Source organism: Cetorhinus maximus, chromosome X (assembly GCF_964194155.1).
Source record: "Cetorhinus maximus chromosome X, sCetMax3.hap1.1, whole genome shotgun sequence".
Taxonomy (NCBI): domain Eukaryota; kingdom Metazoa; phylum Chordata; class Chondrichthyes; order Lamniformes; family Cetorhinidae; genus Cetorhinus; species Cetorhinus maximus.
Window position 1 is genome coordinate 9,886,324 of NC_135917.1, and position 16,447 is coordinate 9,902,770.

The window sequence follows — 16,447 nt, forward strand, 5'->3', positions numbered from 1 at the left end:
CGCCGGGCATATGAACATGTTGGGATTTCAGGAATGGAAGTCAGGGCGGGATTTGTTGACCTTCAACCCTGGGTCTCCAATCCGTGCTTCCAATGGGCAAAGCTTTACCCTGAGAGCACAACTTTGTAAAATTTACTCTTCTATACACTTCCACTCTTAAAAGGTGGTGATGGTTGTTGGCACACAGTTCCATGGGTTCTCGGCTCGCCCAATTAGCCATCCCATGCCATCCTAGACTAGGAGGGGGTACATTTCCAACTTGCTGCTGAGCAATGAAGCTGGCATTGCAAATCAGTCACCCAGCAATAGAAAAGAAAACTGGGCAGTTTCTACCAGGGGCTTACACCCCAAGCAGTGAAGGCGAACATGAATACATAGGAAGTAGAAGCAGGAGTAGGCCTTTTGGCCCCTCCAGCCTGCTCCACCATTCAATTAGATCATGACTGATCTTCTACCTCAATGCCATACTCCCACACTATCCCCATATCCCTTGATATCTTTAATACCTAGAAATGTATCAATCTCTGACTTGAATATACTCAATGACTGAGCCTCCAAAACCCTCTGGGGCAGAGAATTCCAAAGACTCACCACCCTCTGAGTGAAGAAATTCCTCCTCCTCTTGGTTCTAAATGACCTACCTCCTATTCTGAGACCATGTACCCTAGACCCACACACCCCGAGACAGAAGAAACGTCCTTCCTGCATCTACCCTGCTGAGCCCTGTAAGAATTTTTTATGTTTGAGTGAGATCACATCTCATTCTTCTAAACTCTAGAGAATGCAGGCCCAGTCTCCTCAATCTCTCCTCATGGGACATTCCTGCCATCCCAGGAACCACAGCGTGTCACTGTGCCAGTTGGTCTTGGAGGGCTTCCCCCTGAGCCCAATACTGCAGACACTCAGGGGCAGTAATTCATTTTGGGCATTTGGGTAAAATGGCTGGTATCACATGGGCGTGCCATTATGCCACCAGCCAGACATTCAGGTCCATTGACTCCTATGGAGTTGAATATTAGGCAGGGCGTACGGCAGATGGACAATGCAATACTGTTCAATCTACTCCACAACAGTGCCTCCCAAGATGAATTTCTACCCCTTTCACCTTCCAGCACATGTTATAAGATAGCAATCAGAATCAGGACTAATTCTAGGCACCACACTTTAGGAATGATACCAAAGCCTGCGAGAGGGTGCAGAGGAGATTTACTAGAATGAACCAGGGGATGGGGAGCTGCAGTTATATGCCGCAACAGATTCAATAGTAACTAGCTAAATAAATACTTAAAGGAACAAAATTTGCAGGGCCATGGGGGAAGGCGAGTGGGACAAATTGGATAGGTCTTTCAAAGAGCCAATGCAGTCATGATGGGCCAAAGGCCATCCTTCTGTGTTGGATCATTTTACCATTCGATGGGAACCCCTGGCAGATTTTTTTCCCCCTCCCCTGCTTAATATCACTGAGACCAATGGCAGCATCTCAACTGCTGCCTCAGCTTGACACAGATCAAAAGGACTGAACTTCTCACCTGTACCTTTCAATACCACACATCTACGAACACAGGAAAAGTGGTCCACTGATCTTTGAGGCAAAAAATGCCGAGTAATAAGTGTGTCTCTTAGCTTGAAAAGGCAGCTTTAGAAAGCAGATCCACCAAGTTGTTTTACATGAGATAATTTGCCTGGTGTTGCATGCTGAGCAGTGATTGCATAGCATGGGGTGTGCGATGCTGTGTTAGATATTATAGCTGATTATGATGAGCCTTACAGCTTGAAGCAGAACAGCATCGTGTTTTAGGAAGTACGGTGCTATGGTAAATTTTTTTCAATCGCGACTTTATTGGTGCATGTACACCATTTAGTATCGTTATAAGGTTGGTGGGATTTTATTGCTGGATTATAAAGCTGCCCATTGGTATTTTGGACATAGAACCAGAAAGAATAGTAGCTATCTGCAAGGGTAAAAGATTTCCTGGGTGCTAGGTGGAGCAAAATCTTAAGTAAGCTCTTTTTACATAAGAGAAATCTTCTCCCCTTTGTGAGCGGCTACTTGTGATGCAAAATTAAATATTTTTAAAACTTTTAATGGGACAGCTTTTGATCTGTTTTTATGCTCGGTGAAATGCCAGCTCGGATGCCATTTTCCAACACTGTGCCGTTGATGCCCAATGACCTTTACACTGGACATGTGATGACCCTGTTGTGCCACTTGCACAAGTTAATGGAGAAGGATTGAACTTTGTAACAATCACCAACCAATGCCAACAGTACTGAGCAGTACCAGTCATCTGTTTGCCAATTTCAGGTTAGTTTCACTCATTCACCATTGATCAGTGGTCTAGAAGGTCAGAGGACATGTGATTGCCAATGAAAGGTAACAGTAGCATCATGATTATATTACTGCACTAGTAATCCTGAGTCATGATTTCAAATTGTATCCTATGAGTTGGGGAATTAAGATTCAATTAATTAAATACATATGGAATGAAAAGTTAGCATCGGTAATTATGAGTATGTAACCACTGTTGTTTTGTAGACACCCATCTGTTTCACACATGTCCTTTAGGAAATGGAATCCTTACCTGGTCTGGCTTATATGTGACTCTAAACCCATAGTGATGTGGCTGAGTCCACCCTCCAAAAGGGCTTGGCAAGCCATTCAGTTGTCTCAAGGGTAATTAGGGCTGGGCAATAAATGCCAGCCTTGCCAGTGATGTCCACATCACGTGAATGAATAATAAAGAATAGAGATGGTTTTAGTTCAACCTTGAACGGTTTTTTAGGTTTTCAGACAGTGAGAGAGAGAGAAACACAATGTATCAAATAACTCTAACAACTCAAAAGGACAGATTAATTTATTGTCAATAATTTCAAACACAGGATGCAAGGAAAAGTTATACTGCAATATGTGATTTTAAAAAGCGCAGATAAAGGTTCCCAATGCGTATAAAAGAACATTTCCAGTCCAAATTCTTTCTTGGTAACAGAACACAATAACCATCACTTAAAAAAAAAATCTCTTTAGACTGACAGGGTTAAAAACCCCGTAATGACTTTCCGAGAAACATTTACTTATTTGAAGCTAATAAATAGTGAAGAGAGGGATGTCAAGCATCTGTCCAGCAATGTCAGCAAAGTGACTTCAACATTGCCTTAATCTTCCTACGACTGCAGAAGTATTTTACCGTCGGGAAGGTTTTCTATTCCTGGTAGAATTATGAGGGGAATGCTAAACTTCTCCAGATATGTTTTAAAGGGGCTGAGTGCAATGCGTACAAGCTGAGACTGGCATCCGAAGTGCACGGAGCAGTACATCATCTGTTAGTGATGTCTTGTTGCTTGGTTCAAGCTTCACTCAATATGTAACTTGCCCTGCTCTTGAATCTGGGCATTTGGAGAGTGTACACTTTCCCCTGCTGTTTACAGCCATTGCAGGTGGGGAGCTCTTAGGATCTAGAATGCACTGCCCGGCAGGGCGGTGGAAGAAGTTTCAACAGCAACGCTCAGCTGGATACTTGTGAACAGCAAACATTTGCTGGGCTATGGGGAAAGAGCAGGGGGACTGGGACTGATCGGATAGCACTTTCAAAGAGCCAGCACAGGTTTCCTGGGCCAAGTGGCCTCCTTCTGTGCATGGGCCAGAGGAGAGTGACCGCGCTAACGTTCGCCCATTATATACTGTCGAGCGCAGGGAGTCAGAAAGTGAATTCGAACCAGAGGAGTGAATGGGGGGGATCTGTCACACAAACATAGGGTACAGCTCTCAAAAAAAAACGGTATATGAAAGTTTTCATCCAGGCAGGCACAAGGACACGCTGCCGTTTGAACCACACACACTGGACAGTTGTCCACCCTACACAAAAACATGGGGAGTATTTTACACGAGGATCCAAACCTAGATTTCCCCCAGTCTTGAATTCATTTCTTAACCATCAGCGTCAACTTGAAGCAGACACTCTTGTTCTAATGTCGCTTCCTATTAAACAGCAAAGACAGCATTCAATTGTCCATTATCCCTGATACCCTCCCACACACCCCCAACCTCATAAACCTCCCAATCTGGAATATTATGTCCAACTTCTGGAACAGACTTTTGAAGCTATATGTCCCCTTATATCTTCCTTGGTTTAGTACAGGCTAAAAGTGACCCTAAAACTCTCTATAAAACTCCCCTGGGTCAGACCCACAGCTCTTCCATGTAGAGTCAGCTTTCCTTTTTTATTTTTTCGGTTGTCCTCTAGAAGGGAGCATCACTTGTGATAACGGTAACTCTCTAAAGTTCCTCTCTCTCTCTCTCTCTCTCCCCAGTTTGCTTTAAGGTTGAGCCTCAGTAAGAGCCGATGATTATAGCCTCCACCTCTTTGGATGGTCTCCGGTCCTTCACCAGGAGGTTGATCATGCTTTCCGACTTGATCAGCAGGTTGCAGCCCAGGAAGAAGATGCCGAAGATGACGGTCAGCGAGAGGACACAGAGAACCGCGATCTGGACCACTCTCATGGTGTACAGGTCACCCTCGTCCGAAGGGCTCCCGCCGGCTCCTTCATCACTCACCACCCAGGTGGAATTGCAGCAGTGGAGGAGAGCCTGGACAGTATCAGCCTTCGCCAGGCTGGAACGATTCACCGCCTCGCTCAGCCAAGTGGAGTTCATGGTCTGAAGCCAATCCCAGCTCGGTGCACATCTGCTGAGGATGCTCAGTGTTGGGGAACTCCTGGAGCCAGTGTGGGAGTCCGTGTGTGTCTGCGCTGCAACTCTGGCAAAATCAGATGCTTTGAGTTTTCTTCACGTTGTCTGTTCCACTGATTCAAAAGGGGTTTGCATGAGTTCGGGTGAAACCATTCCTTTTATGGAGAGGGGAAACGATCCAACTCCACTGCACCGGCAAGGAAGTGACTATAGTGTTGCTGGCCGTCTTGCTGCGTTTGCTATGATCCTGCTGCATTAAAAGCTGTGAGGATATCACCGCCTTCAACACCTCTTTGTCCTTTTGTCTGTGACATCTTTTGGTTATCTCCACCTATCACTGGCCCTCTATCCAGCTCTTCCTGTCCGCCCCCCCCTTAAACCAGTTTATATTTCACCACTTTTCTATTTTTCCTTGGTTCTGTTGAAGAGTCATACGGACTCGAAACGTTAACTGTGTTCCTCTCCGCAGATGCTGTCAGACCTGCTGAGTTTTTCCAGGTATTTTTGGATTTCCAGCGTCCGCAGTTTGTTGCTTTTATTTAAGCTGTGAGGATTAATGTCTTATAACTCCATGTGAGATCTCCTGTCTTCCCCGCCCCACCAGCACTCCTCCCCTGGATGCAAGTTCATTCTTCAAGTCAGAAACAGAGAACAACTGAGGGACACGTGGCCAGTTCCAAGCGGTTAAAACACTTCCCTCGACAGAAGCATTGAATTAATTAGTGTCTTAAATGTTGCATCAGTGTGTTCATGATTAGGTCAATCAGGGCTATGATCTTTGAGTACGTGCTTAGCAAGTTAGGAAGTAGACGCCGTTATATAAGGAGTCAAAGCAAAATACTGCGGACGCTGGGAATCTGAAATAAAAACAGAAAATGCTGGAAAAACTCAGCAGGTCTGACAGCATCTGTGGAGAGAGAAACAGGGTTAACGTTTCGAGTCCGTATAACTCTTCTTCAGAGCTGGAACCGAACTGAGCAAGGGTAGTTTGAATCTGAGGCAATGGCATAGGATATGACAAAGGATTCACAATGGGAAATTGTGTGATAGGATTTATAAATTGCACCATGTTAATTTTCATCCATGTGTTCAAATCCCTTAATAGTCAACCCCCCCACCCCCCCCCCCCCCCCCCCCCCCCACCCACCCCCACCATTTCTGTAACCACCTCTAGCCCTACAACCTTCTGAGTTCTTTATGTTTCTCCAATTCCGGCCTCTTGAACTTCCCAGATTTTCATTGCTGCACCTTGGTGGCCGTGCCTTCAGCTGCCAAGGCTCTAAGCTCTGGAATACCCTTCCTATAATTCTCTGCTTCTCTCAACTTCTCTTCTCCTTTAAGGCACTCCTTATAACTAACCTCTGTCCTAATATCTCCTAGTGCGTCTCAGTGTCAACTTTTCTTTCATAATGTTCCTGTGAAATGCCTTGAGGTGTTTTATTGTGTTAAAAGGTACTATGTAAATGTAAATTGTTGTTGTTGAATACACTCCTTTCTAAGGACAAGAGCTCTGAAGGCCTGTGCTACGAGACAAACAATTTGCATTTATAGAGTGCCTTTCACAACCTCAGGAAGTCCCAAATGTTTTACAGCCAACAAGATACTTTTTTGTGAAGTGCAGTCACTGCTGTAATGTGGAAAACTTGACAATTAATTTGTGCACAGCCAGCTCCCACAAACAACAATGTGACAATAACCAGATAATTTGATTTCTTTAGTGGCGTTGGTTGAGGGGTGAATATTAGCCAGGGCACTTTGGAGAACAACCCTGCTCTTCTTCAAAACAGTGCCATGGGATCTTCTATGTCCACTTCAGCGAGCAGATGGGGCCTCAGTTTAATGTTTCATCTGAAAAATGGCACCTTTGACACTGCAGCACTTTTCCAGCACAGCACTGGGCAGTATCAGCCTGGATTCTGAGGAGAGCTTTGTGTTCTGCCCAGCATATTTGAATTAGTGTGAAGTGAATTGGGAGTTTAAACCAAAATGGCAATGTGCCAGTTATATTAAACATGGATGTCAACCATGTTGTGTAGTTTGGGTGGCAAGCTGCCCAAATGAAATCCTGGTAAATGATGTGGGACCAGAATTTTGTTCCTTGTCTTGTTATGATCTCCACAGAGAGTGATAACTTTTAAAAAGAGATTCAAACCTCTAGTTGTTAGCTGAAAGAATGACACATCAAGATTTCACATTTTAAAACTCTTACTGTAACAAATGACTAAAACAACTATTGACCAACACTATTTTCTTTTTGCAGGCAACTTATCCTTTAAACAACAGATATTCTCCCTTTATACTTATCATCCCTTGCACTCTCCATGGAATTACAGTCCTTTTAGCAAACAGTCCACAGTTGCTTCCAGCTTCAAATGGCTTGCTTCCTTTTTACTTTTCCAGCCAAACAGGTTCTAATCCTAGAACTGACTTTCATTGTGAGGGTACATTCCTTTCCTCTAGCCCAAGCCAGGCAAATCTTGCAGCCTCCCTTAAATCTCTTTAATCTGAGTGTGAGTTCCTACCCTCATTCTGTGTGGTAAACAATAGAGTCCGCATTTTCTCTGGTTCAGGTGCAGGCCTAGCTGCCTCTATCTTCTGCTCTCCTCCTCAGATTGATGCAGACCACCCCAAAACAAAACTGCAGTCTGTGATATTCATGAATTTGTAGGGAAGCCTGTAACCTGATTTCAAAAATGGCTTCCCCTGCCCTCTTCCCCATGGCAATGCGAAACACATTAACCTTGCATCCAGGTAGAAATGCTAACTAGCTTGATCCCAACTCCCTTTCATCTTAGAAGTAAATGAACAATTTGCACAGTTTACAGCACAATTGGTTACAACCTGATACCAACAACACCTTTCTGGAACTTTGGGTGATCCAGGGTATACTCCTTGTAAATTAGAAACTGCTGCCATTGTCTCCAAGTGTAAATACTTTGCACCTTCTTCACAGTAAAACAATGTAAGGTTTCCTTTGATCTCTAACAATCAAATCACCAAGGCTTACTGTCAGGCAGACTCCAGAACAGGTCACATGACCCTCTTCATTTACTGTACCCTAAACTTAAAGCTACAGTCTTAAAATATAATATATTTTATAATATATTATAAACCTTAATTGTAACATCCTTTAGCTTTAGGCACAATTGTGACACAGGCTGTGGCACAATTGTAACTAGTGGGAAATGAGAAAGTTTCCAAGCTGTGCAATGGAACAATGTTCTAAAACTTTTGAATGCTAAAAGAGAGAGCTTAGCTACCTGTGTCATTGGCTTATTGCTGACCATCTAAATTGAAACAGCACTGATGCTGCTGAGCAGAGCTCTGGGAATATATGGTTCCCCAGCCAGGAGAGAAAGTAGAACCTGCCAGCTCTGCGTCAGTCCCAAAGCACCAGCTGCGGTGGAACAGCATTCCAGTCATTGCCCCTGCAATCCTTCGCCCCCTACTGGAAAAGATATGAACTGTGCATATTTCTAAGGAGTCAGTATTGTCAGCTGTTTTTGTTCAGATGATTTAACGTGACTTGCTTGCACTTTTGGCCTGCTGGTGCTTTGGCATTGTGTTTTATTAAGTAAGAGTACCAAGGTATGTGGGTAACTGGAGCTGAAGTACAGATCAGCCTTGATCTAACGGAGGCTCAAGGGGCTGAACCTCTAATGTTCCTTGAATAATCCCCGGAATAGCATTTTACAGCACAGAAACAGGCGCTCAGGTTCAATTGGTCTATGCTGGTGTTTATGTACCACACCAGCCTCCTCTCACCCTTCTTCACCCAACCCAGGGGCCTGCAACCTGTGACTCTACAGCCATATGCAATTCTTTAACATCTCATTTGCAGCTCCCAACCTTTTCTAATTGGCTCACATTACATTAAAAAAGCCTAAAGTTGTGAAGGAAAGTAGAGCTGTGTTTTTATTGTGGGGGTAAAATGCTGCATGTTACAGTTTCAAATGATTATTTTAACATCACTGTGCTCTAAATAAACCTGTTTGAAAGTGGTGTGGCTACACAATGGTTATAAATAATATTTTTGATTCAAGGAACAGGTTTTATGGTTGCAACCATTATTGTTTCTAATGTAACTGAGATGGTTAATTATTCTGAATGTGCTATTAGAAGCTATTTTTTTCACGAGAATCTACACCTAAAAAATTGTTTTAATTCTATGCATCTTAAGTTAAAGTTAATTTTAAAGATGACTTTGCTGACAGAATTATAGTAAAAATAATTCCATTTGATTCAAGATGTGTTATAATACTAGAAAGACAAAAAATATTCTTTCAATGTTATATGCCCGAGCAAAACTGGAGTCAATGGGAATCGGAGGAAACTCTCCGCTGGTTGGAGTCATACCTAGCACAAAGGAAGATGGTTGTGGTTGTTGGAGGTCAATCATCTCAGCTCCAGGACATCACTGCAGGAGTTCCTCAGGATAGTGTCCTCGGCCCAACCATCTTCAGCTGCTTCATCAATGACCTTCCTTCCATCATAAGGTCAGAAGTGGGGATGATCGCTGATGATTGCACAATGTTCAGCACCATTTGCGACTCCTCAGATACTGAAGCAGTCCATGTCCAAATGCAGCAAGACCTGGACAATATCCAGGCTTGGGCTGACAAGTGGTAAATAACATTTGTGCCACAAAAGTGCCAGGCAATGACCATCTCCAACAAGAGGGAATCTGACCATCGCCCCTTGATGTTCAATGGCATTACCATCGCTGAATCCCCCACTATCAACATCCTGGGGGTTACCATTGACCAGAAACTGAACTGGACTAGCCATATAAATACTGTGGCTACAAGAGCAGGTCAGAGGCTAGGAATCCTGTGACAAGTAACTCACCTCCTGACACCCCAAAGCCTATCCACCATCTACAAGGCACAAGTCAGGAGTGTGAAGGAATACTCCCCACTTGCCCGGATGAGTGCAGCTCCCGTAACTCTCACAAATTGAAAGACAAAGTGCCCAACACTGAGACACCAAAGAGCAGAAATGTCCGGAATTGAGGCGCTCATCATCACAGCCCAGCTCAGACGGAGTAGACATGTAGTGCGTATGACCGACAATAAAATCCCTAATGCGGTCATGTATTCACAACTTAAACTTGGACAGTGCCTGTGAGGTAGGCCGAGATGAGACTCCTTGATGGTGAACCTCAGGAAATGTGGCCTGTCTGCCACAGACTGGGAGAAAAATGCACAAGAAAGAACTACCTGGGGAGCGATCTCAAGCTTTGTTTTCCTTCAAACAGTAAAGAATACAGGCAGCTAAGGACAAAAGGCCGCACTGTGGAAAGCCATGTAGGTCTGTAATTGGGCTCTAGGGCCTTGTTAAAATGCACAACAGATGGTTCTACACACGCAAGAAAAGGCCATCTAGGTAACAAAGTGAAACTGATGACAATAGGGACTTAAGCACCCAATCAACTCTGACCCCTTACTGAGAGAGTGCTGCGCTGTTAGTGGTACCATCTTTTGCTTTGAGATGTTTAAGCCGAGAATCTGCTTGCTCCCTCAGATGATCCCATGGCACTATTTCAGAGTCCTCACCAGTGCCCTGGTCAATGTTTATCCCTCAACCAACATCACTAAAAAGAAAGATGATCTGGTCATCATCACCTTGCTGTTTGTGGGAGCTTGCTGTGTGCAAATTGGTTGCCGTGTTTCCTGCATCACCATAGCAACTGCACTTCAGATGTACTTCATTGGCTGTAAAGTGCTTTGAGGAGCCATGAGGTCATGAAAGGCGCTATATGAATGCATGTTCTGTTGTTTAAGTGTGAACAAATGGCTTGTGGTCAATGAAGCTGCCATGGATTCTAGAGAGAATCTGAAGAGCACTGAATACCTCTAACAGAGTGGGCATCAGGAGGACCATTGAATCTAAAAGGGGCCTTGACAGATCAGGAAATCCAGAGACCCAGGATAATGCGCTGGGGACCAGGGTTCGAATCCCACCACGGCAGATGATGGAATTTGAATTCAATAAATATCTGGAATTAAAAGTCTAGTGATGAGCATGAAACCATTGTTGATTGTCATAAAAACCCATCTGGTCACTAATGCCCTTCAGGGAAGGAAATCTGCTGTCCTCACCTGGTCTGGCCTACATGTGACTCCAGACCCACAGCAATGTGGTTGACTCTTAAATGCTCCCTCACCAAGGCCAATTAGGGATGGGAAATAAATGCTGGCCTAGCCAGCGACACCCACATCCCAAGAATGAATTTTTTTTAAATGCTGTGGCAGAGGAGAGAGACTTTGGACTTCCAACTCATAGGGCATTGAATTCAGCACCTCAGATTGATAGATAGAAATTGTTTTTATAGTGTTTGAGAAGCTATAGTTACAAAATTAAATGTAGAGGTTTAGGTCAGATAACAAGAGGAATGTCTTTAGACTGTTACAATCTCAGTAGAGACCAGCAACTATTTTTTTAAAAAAGCAAACAATCTGAGATCCCAGTTATTTACTAAAAGGATGAAGCCACAAGATTCCACGGTTTAAAACAAAAGAATTGTTACTAAACAAGAGTCAAACAAAGCAAACACTAAATACTATCTTAGGTAATCACGTATACTCTAAAACCCAGAACCAACACAAGTTAAACATGAATTAACAGGCAAATTGCAGTCAATTTTAAACTATAAATTACACATTAAATGTCAGATACAACTAAGACAGATCTTACGAATTGGCTTTGCAGTGCAATCAACATATATGTCACCCATTTCAGTCACATAGGAGCATACAAATTAGGGGCAGGAGTAGGCCATTCAGCCCTTCAAGCCTGCTCTGCCATTCAATAGGATCATGGTTGATCTGGTTGTGGTCGGAACTCCACTTTGCTGTCTGCCCCCCAATAACCACAAAGTCCATCAAAACATTGTCTTCCTCACGAAGAATTTCAGCTCCTCTTCCTCTAGGATTTAACCTGATCCCCACCCGACAGCAGTGCACAACCAACCCGAATTCCAAAGGCATGGTCTTCACCACAAATGGCACACATCTGCAGAACCTCCTTAGCTCTGCTTACAATGGTCTGGATGGCTTAGATCCACCGATCTTACCTCAAATAACAGAAACAGCTGCAGCAACTGTATATTTGCCTATTCTCAGCTTCTGGATCTAGCCTCAATGTTCTTCAGCCTGCCTGTACTGCACCACTGGAATCATCATTTGAGCTTGAATGGCTCTGTGTCCTTTTATCTGGTTTCACCCAATTTCCATCTCCCCAGAAGTTTTGGTTTCCATTCTCAGTTTCAGTCTTAGTTTCTTAGGAACTGGAAAGGTCAGTTTCCTTTCCCAGTTTCCCTTTTCAGCTAGGGCTGTCTCAAAAAACACAAGTGTTGAAACCACGGACTCCAACTCAAGACAATGAGCTGTGAAGCTGTTGAATTCACTTCCAGGGTTAGATTTGAGGTTGAAACCACGTCAACATTCAAGATCAAATCAGATTGGGGAATAAAGGAAAAGCAGACAGAGGGATATGGAAAACACGAATGCAAATATGATTTGGACTATTTGCTCATGTGAAAGGTAAACACCAACACAGACCGTTGGGCCGAATGGCTTCTTACCCCGTTAAAACTGCTATGGTGCCCAAAGAAAGAAAGGTAGAATGGCTAGTGTATTCTCTTGTCTATTCTGGTCAGGCATTGGCATTGTTGTGGCAGTGCTCTTCACTTCTAAGAGCAAGAGGTGGGCACTGAGGGCTGTTTATAACCTCCCCCGCTTCACCTGGCACAAGATGCACTTTATCTGCCTCTTCCTCTCATGACAACCTAGCAGTTTCCCTCTCTCTTTGTCCTTGAGGAGAGATTGAAGTTCCACCTCACTGAAATTTTTTACCTCAGTACCAGTTGTCCGTTCCTTGGCTACCTAAACCGAATACTTCAGTGGAAGACATTCTGTTCATAAGTGACACAAAAGCACACATGAACTCAGTGAGTCAAACTTGCTGTCACACCCTGAGCCTGTTGCTGTAATGCACAGCCAGACTTAACTTTTTAAATGCTGTAGTCTCATTTCCAAGTATCTGCAGTTTTGCAGGGGCGTTGTACTACAGAACCAGCTGACCCAGCAATGATAACATCGAGGGCCCCAAGAGCAAAAGCATCATAACCACCCCTCTTCATCTCACCTATTAGCAGATCCTTACAGTCCTTTCTCCCTCATTTGTTAATCCAGCTTCCCATTAAATGCATTCTTCTGCCCAAGTTGATCCATCTTCACTTGCTTGAAACTTGATCTGATTTTCCTAGGAAAGATTGTATTCGCCAGTTTGCTGTATATCTTCGATATCTGATTTATCTCAGAACAATGAAGAGATGACTCTAGTTCTAAATCCAAACTGGTTTATTCACAGAACTTTAAAGCATCTCAGAACTACAGATTTTGTACACGCACATAGTCTCTGCAGGGAGCCTCAAGTCTTTCTGGAACTTTGTGTAGTGTCAGTACTTAACTCTCTAGCTCCACCCACAGGCTTAAGCAATCAAGTACAGTTACAGGGATCAGTTACCAGACTAATGTCATCCAACACAGATCAATCAAACCATTGAACACTACAGTCTCAGGGGTTAGGGGCTTTCTTTGTTTATCTAATGGCTGTCAGTATAATAAATCATTATAACCAGGCTAACCATAGATGCCACAACACCTTGCATTCTTGTATCTACCAGCATATATCACATCGTGTCTGCCTATTTGCAATTTACCTTGGAGTATACATCACCTTTCGTGTCAGCTGTGGCTCAGTTGGTAACACTCTCATCTCTGAGTAGCCAGGTTGTGGGTTCAAGTCCCACTCCTGGCCTTGAGTGCACGCCCCTGTGGGAGTGCTGCATTGTTGGAGGTGATGTCCTTTGGATGAGACATTAGGTGGATGTACAAGATCCTGTGGCACTATTTTAAAGAAGAGCAGGGGAGTTCTCCCCACTGCCCAGGCCAATATTTCCCCCTCAATCAAATCACAAAAAGACAGATTATCTGGTCATTATCATGGACTGCATTTTCTGTTCGGCGAGCGGGTGTGGGGCCTGCTCACCGACGCGGGGTGATGTCGGGCGTGCATCCTGACATCACCGCGTGCCATTCCAATCTTTAGTTCGGCGGACACGCACCGAACTGTCAACGGCCACTTAAGGCCTTTAAAAAAGTAATTAACCCAATTAATGGACCTGCCCGTCCAACCAGGCCGGGAGCTCTGGCAGGCTTCTGAAAAAACATGAAACCTCATCCACAGGCGGGATGAGGTTTCATGAGGGATTTAAAACGTGTATAACATTTTTAAATAGAAGTAATTGACATGTCCCTGCTCATGTGACACTGTCACATGAGGGGACATGTCAGGAATTTTTTTTTCTCCCTTTAATAAAGTTTTCAAACTTGAACCGAGCTCCCTGAGGCAGCACTGAGGGGGTAAATGCTGCCCCAAATTGCTGTTTTTGGGAGCTTGCTGTGTACAAATCAGCTGCCACATTTCCTTTATTATAACAGTGACTATACTTCAAAAGTACTTCCTTGGCTGTAAAGCACTTTGGGATATCCTGAGGTAATGAAAGGCACTATAGAAAGGCAAGTCATTCATTCTTTACTTGAGCAGTGAATCACTACACATAATAAATGTATAAATACACAGGATTACATGTTGCACTAAGTCACCTGGAAGTTTGAACTTTTCAATGAAGTAAAATTGATGATGTGGTTAAAAGGGCTTAATTTTTTTTATTTTGAAAAACGGGTTTAACATGAGAAAGAAATCTACTTTTAAATTTGTCAGATTGGGATTTTCTGAACATCTGTTTAAATGAAATAACATTGGATTTATATATGAGAATGAGTGGCTCCACAGTGCATACACACTCATGTTCACACACACTCTCTCACACACACACTCTCTCACTCACACACTCTCTCTCGCACACACACTCTCTCGCGCACATTCACTCTGGCACACACACATACTCTCGCACACACTCATACACACACACACACACTCTCTTACACACACACTCTCTCTTGCACACACACTGTCTCTCGCACACACACTCCCTCTCGCACACATTCTCTCTCTCGCACACACTCACTTGCACACACTCACTCTGGTACACACACTCATACTCTCGCACACACACTCATACTCACACTCACACTCTCTCTCAAACACTCTCTCTCACACACTCTCTCTCCCTCAAACACACTCATTCACACACACTCTCTCTCACATACACTCTCTCTCGCATACACTCACTCTCTCGCATACACACTCTCTCGCACACGCTCACTCTGGCACACACACTCATACTCTTGCACACAAGAGAGAGAGTGTGTGTGTGTGTGTGAGTGTGAGTATGTGTGTGTGCCAGAGTGAGTGTGTGCGAGAGCGTGAGTATATGCGAGAGAGAGTGTGTGCGCGAGTGTGTGAGAGAGTGTGTATGTGTGAATGAGTATGAGTGTGTGCAAGAGTATGAGTGTGTCTCGCACTCTCGCACACACACTCATACTCACACTCGCACACACACTCTCTCAAACTCTCTCTATCACACACACTCTCTCTCACACACTCTCTCTCCCTCAAACACACTCTCTCACACAGACTCTCTCTCTCGCATACACTCACTCTTTCACACACACTCTCTCTCGCATACACTCACTCTCGCACACGCTCACTCTGGTACACACACTCATACTCTTGCACACACACTCATACTCACTCACATACACACACTCTCTCGCACACACTCTCTCTGGCATATACTCACTCTCTCGCACACACTCACTCTGGCACACACACTCATACTCACACACTCTCTCTTGCACAAACACTCACTCTCTCCCACACTCTCTCTCACATACACTCACTCTCTCACATACACTCGCTCTCTCGCACACATTCACTCTTGCACACGCTCACTCTGGTACACACACTCATACTCTTGCACACACACTCATACTCACTCACATACACACACTCTCTCGCACACACTCTCTCTGGCATATACTCTCTCTCGCACACACTCACTCTGGCACACACACTCATACTCACACACTCTCTCTTGCACAAACACTCAAACTCTTGCACACACTCATACTCACTCACACACACACACACACTCTCTCTCTCACACACACACTCTCTCACACGCACATTCTCTCTCGCATACACTCACTCTCTCGCACACACACACACTCTCTCTCACACACACACTCTCTTGCACACACACACACTCTCTTGCACACACACACTCTCTTGCACACACTCACTCTCTCGCTCACTCTGGCACACACTCATACTCTCGCACGCACTCATACTCACACTCACACACCTCACTCACTCTCTCAAACACTCTCTCTCACACACTCTCTCTCTCGCACGCACACTCTCTCTCGCACACACTCAGTCTCTAGCACACACGCACACTCTCTCACACACATTCTCTCACACACACTCTCTCTCTCACACACATTCTCTCACACACACTCACTCTCTCGCACACACTCTCTCTCACACACACTCATACTCTCGCACACACACTCATAGTCACTCTCTCTCAAACACTCTCTCTCACACACTCTCTCTCTCTTACACTCTCTTTCCCTCAAACACATTCTCTCACACACACACTCTCTCTCACACACTCTCTCTCTCTCTCTCGCATACACTCACTCTCTCGCATACACACTTTCTCGCACAAGCCCACTCTGGCACACACACTCATACTCTTGCACACAAGAGACAGTGTGTGTGTGT

The 16,447-nt window shown here is 44.3% G+C and overlaps 1 protein-coding gene across 1 annotated transcript; it reads right to left on the reverse strand.

Moving 5' to 3' along the window:
* Positions 1-4,065: 4,065 nt before the first annotated feature.
* LOC144672612 (protein reprimo A-like) lies at positions 4,066-4,762 on the reverse strand. Its single transcript, XM_078534431.1, has one exon. The coding sequence runs from the start codon at positions 4,649-4,651 to the stop codon at positions 4,328-4,330; it is 324 nt and encodes a 107-aa protein (XP_078390557.1). The 5' UTR covers positions 4,652-4,762; the 3' UTR covers positions 4,066-4,327.
* Between the last annotated feature and the right edge of the window lie 11,685 nt (positions 4,763-16,447).